Here is a 9300-nt window from a genome sequence, read left to right on the forward strand (position 1 = left end):
AAACATCCATGTGCAGGTTTTTGTATGGACATAACTTTTCAACTTATTTGTGTAAATACCAAGATCTAACATAATGTTTCATTTTGTAAGAAGCTGCCAAACTGTCTTCCAAAGTGGCTATACGGTTTTCTGCATTCCCACCAGCAATGAATGAGAGTTCTAGTTGCTCCACACACTCACCAGCATTTTGATGGTGTCAGTGTTATGGATATTAGCCATTTCCCCTTTTCACCCATCTCCCCAATCCCCCTCCCATCTGGCAACCATCAAAATGTTCTCTGCATCTACGAATTTGTTTGTTGTTTTTTTAAGTGAAATCACACAGTATTTGTCTTTCTCTGTCTGACTTGTTTCACTTAGCATAATAGATGTACTGTTTCTTTAACTAGCCCCGTATTAGTGGACATTTAATTTATTTCCAATTTTCTGCCGTTACTAATAATGCTGCAACAAAAGTCCTTATAAAATACATCAGCCGAAACCGGTTTGGCTCAGTGCATAGAGCGTCGGTCTGCGGACTCAAGGGTCCCAGGTTCGATTCCAGTCAAGGGCATGTACCTTGGTTGCGGGCACATTCCCAGTAGGGGGTGTGCAGGAGGCAGCTGATCGATGTTTCTCTCTCATCGATGTTTCTAACTCTCTATCCCTCTCTCTTCCTCTCTGTAAAAAATCAATAAAATATATTTTTTTAAAAATACATCAGTTCTCCTGGAGAGCATTATGCTAAGTGAAATAAGCCAGTAGAGAAAGATAAATATCACATGATCTCACTCATATGTGGGATATAATGATCAACATAATTTGATGAACAAGAATAGATCCAGAGACAAATGGAAGGGGAGGGGGGAGTTAGAGAGCAACCGAAGGACTTGTACGCATGCAAATTAGCATAACCAATGGACACAGACACTGGGACGGTGGGGGCTTGCCTGGCGTGGGAATGGCTGGGTGGGGGGGTCAATTGAGGAAAAAGGAAACTTATGTGTAAAACTTTAGACAATACAAAAATAAATAAATAAATACAAAAAAAATACATCAGTTCTCACATGGACAAATATATCTGTAGAATAAATTCCTAGAAGTAGGATTGCTTTGGTCAAAGGGTATGAGTTTTATATATTTTAAAAAATATTTTTTATTTCAGTACTCGTGGAAAGAATGAACAACCTGAAATGTTACCTCTGCTGGAAGGCCTCTGTGAAGTTTATCACAGAAACCATCAAATGCTTGGCTTTCTTTCAAGTATTTGTCTTTTATTGTGATCTACTGCAAGTTTGCTTCTTCTTTCCCCCAATATGTATTAAGCACATGCTGCATGCCAGGCATGTTGGTAGGCTTTGAGGATAAAACCACAAACAAGGCAGACATGGTCACTGCCCTCATGGTATTTACAGCTCAGGAGGCCAGGGTTATCGGGGGCAGTACACATGAAAGAAATAATTATACACCAGATCATTACAGAGTGTGTCACATGCCATAAAGGAGAAGTACAGGGTGACCAAATGTGTTTACTAGGCTCCTGACTTTGGGGATCTGAGAAGACTTCCTGGAAGAAGTGATATGTATTCTGATCAGTAAGAGAGACTCAGCTAGGCAGAGGAAATGGCAGGTTTGAAGGCTTAATGTCAGGAACGTACAGTAGGGTCAACAGCATGGATTATAGAATCAAGAAAGGGCATTCAAGGTCATTTAATTCCAATTTCCTCACTTGACATGTGAACAAACTTAGATTCAAAGAACTAAACGACTTGGTCAAGGTTATATAGATAGTGGCAGAGCCAGGAATAGGACCTGTTTCCTCTGATTTTTTTCATATGGTGCTATGCTGCAAAAGCAGCATGCCCTGGAAACATGGAACAGACGGGCAAATCTCGGGGCTTGGGCGGGGGCGGGGGGGGGGAGGGCGGAAGACATTAACCAAATAATTTATATGCATATACTAGTATGCATTACCCATGGACACAGACAATAGGTGGTGAAGGCTTGGGGTAGGGTTGGAACAGGGGGTATGGGGAACAAGGGAGAAGAAAGGGGGGACATCTGTAATACTCTCAACAAAGATTTTTTAAAAGAAATAAACAGAAAAATATACTGAAAACCAAAAAAGAAAGTTTACAATGCTATCAAAAGTTAGCACATATTGAGTATGAGTTGCAATTGACTGCATTTTATCATTTTAGTTTAAAAATATTTTATAGTGTACTTTTCCTCTTTCCTACTTTTATACTATTTATTGATTGTTTTACAAATTATTTAATATTATAATAGAGAAACATGCAAATTGACCGCACCTCCGCTATGCCCATGATTGGGCAGGCAGGAGGCTGGGGGCGGGACTCCGGGTGGCATATCCGCCGTTGAGAAGATCAAGATGGCGGTGCCAAGTGGCCGGGCCCATGCCGCCGCTCCCTGGGGTGCCTGGGGCGATCGGCACCCCGGGGGGCGTGGCCGGGCCCATCGGCACCCCGGGGGGGCATGGCCGGGCCCATGCCGCCGCTCCCCAGGGTGCCTGGGGCGATCGGCACCCCGGGGGTCGTGGCCGGGCCCATCGGCACCCCGGGGGGGCGTGGCCGGGCCCCTCCCGCCCCTCCCGGGGGTCCTGGGTTTGATAGTCCACCTGGGAGGGCGTGGCCCGGCCCCTCCCACCCCTCCTGGGGGTCCGGGGGTCGATCGGCCACCTGGGGGGGCATGGCGCGGCCCCTCCCGCCGCTCCCGGGGGTCCCAGGGGCCGAGGCTTTCCGGGCCTTGGGCACCAGCGGGGAGCCTGCACAGATCGCAGGAAACCACTGGGGGTCGGCTCCTGTGATCAGTAGCAGGGACGCTGGGTGCAGCGAGCCAAAGGCCAGGAAAGCCTGGGGCGGAGGCTTTCCCGGCCTTGGGCACCAGTGGGCAGCCTGCACGGATCGCAGGAAACCACTGGGGGTCGGCTCCTGCGATCCTTAGCAAGGATGTTGGGTGCCGCAGAGCCCAAGGCCACCGCCCGGGGCCAAGCCCCGACCCTGAAAAAGGCAGAAGGCGGTGGCCACAGCCAAGGCCTGGGTCCCTGGTGCCGGCAGAAAACTGGTGCAGGCAGCCAAGCGAATGAAGGTCTATTGCACGAATCTTCGTGCAAACGGGCTACTAGTTTAATATAATTTTGTCAGTTGGTTTGTTACGTTTTAGAAATATTTTACCAATTTTTAATCCTCCTGTTATCTTCACTTTTAGTCTTCTAAGCAAAATAGTAACAAACTTCAAAGGGGGAAAAAAAGCAGCATGCCCATCCTGGGATCTATAGAACTAAACTAGATATCTATGGGATAATTGCCTGGGATCATGTGGGAGTGTTTAAGTTGAGGTCCTGTGACTAGCAGCCTGACATGTTCGTTTCTCTTTATTAGTAAGATACCGTTTGGGCAAATGGCAGTCTAACATTCCAGTCTAGTGGATTGGTTTAGTTTTCAGCATACTTGTCTCTTCTCCAAGTTTAGATAATAAATAATAATCTATATTACAAAAACCCAGTGGCCCTAACGCCACAACAACCAAAGACCAGACACCAGGAGGCAGCCTGTGCGGCAAGGTGTGCGAGGGTGGGTGGGGCTGCGTGTGAGGCGCATGCGGGTGGGCGGGGACTTGACTCTGGGTCTCGCAGCGAGGTGGGGTCTGGGGTCCTGGGTCTCGTGCGATTTCCCTGGGGTCTGGGTCTCTCGTGATTTCACGCGCTGGGTCACTAGTGATATTAATAATGGTGGTTACTTTTTAGTGCTTGCTATATGTCAAATGCTGTTCTAAGCATTTTGTATGTATTTCATTTAATTTTGACAACAATCCTATAAGGTAGGTATTATTATTACCCCATTGGATAGGTGAGGAAATTGAAGCTCAGAAAGGTCAGGCATTTGCTTAAGGCCACAGAGCTAGTGAGTAGCAAAGCAGGGACTCAGTCCAAGCAGTCGGACTTTAGGGCCCATGTACTTTTCCCAAGCACTCTCAGTATCAGCAGCAAGCTAGGAGATTTGGTCTGAGTCCTGAGCAGCCTTGTGCTTTGGAGGGCCTAAACAACCCTGGCTGCACATCAGAACCACTTGAGGAGCTTGCCAAAATGCTGATATCCATGCCTAAACCTAGGTCAGTTAAATCACAGTCTCTAGGAGTGATTCCAATCATGGATGGGTTTTTTTAATTTATTTATTTATTTATTTATTTATTTATTTATTTATTTATTTATTATTTTTGTTGTTAATCCTCACCCAAGGATATTTTTCCATTGAATCTTAGGGAGAGTGGAAGAGAGAGAAACATCGATGTGAGAGATATCGATTGGTTGCCTCCTGCATGAGCCTTAACCAGGGCCGGGGCCAGGGAGGAGCCTGCAACCAAGGTAATTGCCCTTGACCGGAATCAAACCCGGGACCTTTTGGTCTGCAGGCTGACGCTCTATCCACTGAGCCAAACCAGCTAGGGCATGAATGGTTGTTTTTTAAAATATATTTGATTGATTTTAGAGAGGGGGAGAGAGAGATAGAAACATCAGTGATGAGAGAGAATCATTGATAGGCTGCCTCCTGCATTCCCCCTACTGGGGATTGAGCCCACAACCCGGGCATGTGCCCTGACCTGGAATCCAATTGTGACCTCCTGGTTCATAGGTTGACATTCAACCACTAAGCCACTTCAGCTGGGCCATGGATGGTTTTGAAAAGCATCACTGGTTAGTCTAACATGTAACTAAGGATTGAGAAGCAGTGGTATATAGCCTTACCATTCCTTCTTTTTTGGGGTGTGTTTTAGTTCAAGCTGTTAAACAAATACCATAGACTGGGTGGCTTAAACAACACTTACTTCTCACAGTTCTGGAGGTTGGGAAGTCCCAGATCAAGGTGGCAGTAGATTGATTCAGTGTCTGGCAAGAACCCACTTCCTGGTTTGCAGACAGCCACCTTCTTGCTGTGTCCTCACCTGGTAGTGTGAGAGAGATCCTCTTTCTAAGTCTCTTTATAAGGGCACTAATCCCATTCATGAGGGCTCCACCTTCATGACCAAATCACTTGCCAAAGGCCCCAGCTCCAAATACCATCACACTGGGGATTAGGGCTTCAACATATTAATTGTGGGGGCACACAAACATTCAGTCCATAGCAGGAAGCAACCATCAATGCATGTTTTCTTTTGTGTTGTGAATGTCAGTTTAGGATGACACTTGTAGAGGCATTGATTCACACCACACTATGAGCTCCAGTCTTTGTATAAAGAATTTATTCAGTGTACATGCTATGGCAGCCACATTCATTGTTGATGTGTGGTAAGCAGAGTATCAAGGGTTAAGATAGCATGCTCAGTGCTGGGCATCAGGGTAGCTTAGTGGTGTAGGGCTTCATTCCGCATCAAACAGACCCAAATTCAAGTTGATGCTTTGTCTATTAAATTCTGTGATTTTGGAGATATATCCTTTCACTGACTCCATTTTGTCATCTATAAAATTGCGCTAGTAAGACAATAGTACCTATTTCATGAGGTTTTTGGGAAGATTAAGTGAGCTGGAACATGTAAAGGACTCAGTGTAATAATGCCTGACATCTAACACTCAATAAATATTGGCCATCTTTTTTTACTTTATGACCATTCATGTAGCTTATTTGAGCCTGATCACAGGTAAACAGTTATATTTGTGAAAAGCTACTAGTGACACTGATATTCAGAAGAATTTGTTTTGACATTTACTGAGTTGCCTGATATGTGCAAAGAAGTATGTTAGGCCCTGAAGAGCTAGAACAGGGAGGAAGGCCCAGTACCTGCTCCCCTAAGTGCATTGGCTGCCAGCCCAGATATTGTACCCAAATAACTCATGCCAGATAGACTGTGCCACAGTAGAGGTCTAAACAAGAGAATGAGACCCTGGTTGGGTAGGTCAATTTGTTAGAGCGTCATCCTGATACATCAAGGTTATGAGTTCCATCCCCAGTCAGGGCAATATAAGAATCAACCAATGAATGCATAAATAAGTGGAACAACAAATCTCTCTCTCTCTCTCTCTCTCTCTCTCTCTCTCTCTCTCTCTCTCAATAAATTTAAAAAATAATAAAAATTGATGTCTTTGTATCTGTGAGTTTGTTACTATTTTTAAAAAATAAACAATAAACAAGGAGATGAATCAGACAAGTAAACGGGAGCACTTTAAAAAGGTTAAGTACATGGGAGTTGTGTGTTGAGCATGTCTAGAAGGCATAAGTTGGGAAGGAACGTTAAGTGTAAAGTTGAGTCTGTCCAAAATGGCTGCTTCCTTCCAAGCAAAATAAGCCACAAATTTGTGAGAATGTGCCATGACTTTACTTCATGTTCATATTCATTTTAAGCCCATGGAACAAGAAGAGCCCTGTTACAGCCTTTCTTTGCCATCCTCTTGGATAGGAGCATGGCATCCAGAATCCAGACTTGAGACCTCAGCTAGTTTGACTAGAACATTTATTTCCTGGTGATTACATCACCTCATCCCATCTTCTATTTCCCATCAGGCTCAGAGCCCCTTCCTTCCCCGCTGTGGAGGAGTAGATGTCCATTTCTCAGGAGCCACGGACTGCTTCCGGCAGATAGTGAAGGCCCATGGGGTACTGGGGCTCTGGAATGGATTGGCAGCCAATTTACTGAAGGTGAGAAGAGTGGTCAGTCTCTACTGTTTCTCTGCCTCTTATAGTTCTTGCCTGTTCCTTTGCCACGCCTAGGACAGTTTGCATGGAAATGACCCCTCTAGCATTGATGGTAGCCCAAGGCCCTCAAGTGCAGCCTGGCTGTCAGCCCTGAAGAGAGAGGACCCTGTGCAGTGTTGGGGCATCTGATACCCCATCCCAGAGGAGCTGACCATTTAGTGTACAGGTTCCTACCATGAGGGTTCATGGACTCCCAAGGGGAACCTAACCCCCCCCCCCCCCGTCCTAAAATTGTATGCAAAAATGCAGATGTGTGTGCATATGTGCCTCTCTCTGGGGAAAGGATTCATAGCTTTCATTGTATTCCCCAAAAATTCCATGACCAAAAAAAAAAGGTTAAGAACTCTAGACTGCCCTGGCCGGGTGGTTCAGCTGGTTGGAGCATCATCTTGTACACCAAAAGGTTGTGGGTTCAATTCCTGGTCAATTGAGTTCAATTACCTAGGTTGCAAGTTTCATCCCTGGTCAGAGTGCATGCGGGAGGCAGTCGATCGATGTTTCTCTCTCTCCCTCCCTTCCATTCTCTAAACATATGCTCAGGAGAGGATTGAAAAAATAAAAAAAAATCACATATTACGTCCTATGAGGAAAAAAGAAGAACTCTGGACTAAACCTTGTACTAATTGACACATAAATAGTTTCAGTCAAGACAAGCATATGTTGACAAGAAGTGTCAGATTGTATATGTGCATATTAATCCAGAACTGTGTTCCCCAAGGCCCTTCAACTGCTCTGCCATTCCTCACCTTCACCCCTATCTTCTCTGATTCCCAAAAAGAATTACTATGTTGTATTATCCACAGCCTTTAACTCAGTTTACCCTGACTCTATATGGAACTATCTGTTTAAAATGAAAGAGAGAATGGAAGGGAGAGAGAGAAACATCGATGGACTGCCTCCCGCATGCACTCTGACCAGGGATGAAACTTGATTGCAGACACATTGACACTTTTTAAGATTTTTAACATGATTTTCATTTTCATTTTAAACAGATAGTTCCATATTTTGGAGTTATGTTTGGTACCTTTGAGTTCTGCAAGAGAATCTGTCTTTACCACAATGGTTACATTGTGTCTCCTCTGAGCTATAAATTGACCCCAGGGGTGGATCAGAGTTTGAAACCCCAGGAATTACGGGAATTAAAGAAGTTCTTCAAAACTGGAAAACTAAATTCTAGAAAACCAACTCTTTAAAACTGAATGGAACTAGAAGTGCACTGACCGAAGGCGTGTTGCAATCACGGATAAATTTAGCTTCAAAATTGCACAACTGTGGAGTGAGGAGAGGGTACTCCTGTCTGCTGCTCTTGGAAATGAGAAGACTCAGCCATATGCTACCTCTGAGCTCCAAATTGATGTCCCTGGGAACACCTGCACCTCAGGAAGGTTTCCCAACATGACTGTCCCCTGATGGCATTCCACCAGATTTTATAACAAAAGCTAGCAGTAATGATATGTCCTATTTACACAATACCAAAGAAAGGACATTCTCATGACACCTCAAAGCAACATGTAGTTGAAGTGGCTGAGCAGAGGCCACGTCATGCTCTCAGTCACAGCGTCACAGCTTGCAGTAACCCACATCAGCTTAGTTTTGCTGAATTTGACCTGAGGCTTCCTAATATACTCGCTCTGTAACTCATAAGCTTTGCTGACTTATGAGTGCACACACCACAGTGTAAATTATGCCTTCTCAGAAGCTAACTGAAAATATTTTTTAAATTTCTTTATTGATTAAGGTGTTACATATGTGTCCTTATTCCCCCAATACCCCCTAACTGAAAATATTTAACATTTAAAAGTTATGAGTATCATAGTAGAACTATCCTTTAGCTAAATTTGAAGCATCCCAGGCTTAAATCTTGTTTCAGGAAAGCAGTTTTTATCATGACTGCCTAATTATGCCCCAAAAGACCTTCTTTGAATTGCAGTCATGTATAGTGTAAGTGGCCTGAATTCTCTGTCTTTTTTACTTGCTTTGCAAGCCTACCCTGAAAATAAATTATTCAGTCAACTTAAGTTATTCTCAGGAGATGTCCCAGTTGCGTAGAAAGGATCAAATAGAGCATTTGACACACATACAAAAAAAAAAAAAAAAAAACAACAACCCATAAATAACTTAACAAAGACTTTAGGCTAATCATGTCTACCAGATTTTTAAAAAGTCAAATTTTGGATTGTTCCACCTTGGAGGTTCTGTCAAGTTTATAAAACTATACTTTCAAATAGTGCCTATCTTTGCATTAAAAATGTCTAATATTATGATACTAATTTATACATACGCAAATATGTTGAAAGTATTTTCCCTATTAAACTTATTTTCCAAATAAAAATTATGTGTTGGTCATTTATTATTACTAATCTGAGTTATAAAACTATGGTAAAATATATACTGGCCAAAACCTTTAAACTCACAGAACCTTGTCCTATTGAAATATACCAAAATAACTCATTTTTCCAATTGCCCTGGCAGATAGTGTTTCACGGGGAATAGCGGTTAATATACACATGAAAATCTCATCAGTAGCCCAATCCGTTCGAGTTTGGAGGGTGGAAATTCTTTACCTGGAGTGAATAGTTCATGTTTATTATTCTTTATTTCCCTTGAGGTGAAG

General features: G+C 43.6%; 1 protein-coding gene across 1 annotated transcript in view; it reads left to right on the forward strand.

Annotated features, from left to right (window-relative positions):
* The window catches only part of SLC25A43 (solute carrier family 25 member 43), a 34900-nt gene extending 25943 nt beyond the window's left edge, over positions 1 to 8957 (forward strand). The window contains exons 4-5 of the mRNA XM_079765590.1: positions 6495 to 6629; positions 7679 to 8957. Coding sequence (XP_079621716.1) covers positions 6495 to 6629; positions 7679 to 7879 — 336 coding nt within the window. The 3' untranslated portion in view covers positions 7880 to 8957. The remainder of the gene's footprint in view (positions 1 to 6494; positions 6630 to 7678) is intronic.
* The last annotated feature ends 343 nt before the right edge of the window (positions 8958 to 9300 follow it).

This window comes from Cnephaeus nilssonii (assembly GCF_951640355.1).
Source record: "Cnephaeus nilssonii genome assembly, chromosome: X".
Classification (NCBI taxonomy): Eukaryota; Metazoa; Chordata; class Mammalia; order Chiroptera; family Vespertilionidae; genus Cnephaeus; species Cnephaeus nilssonii.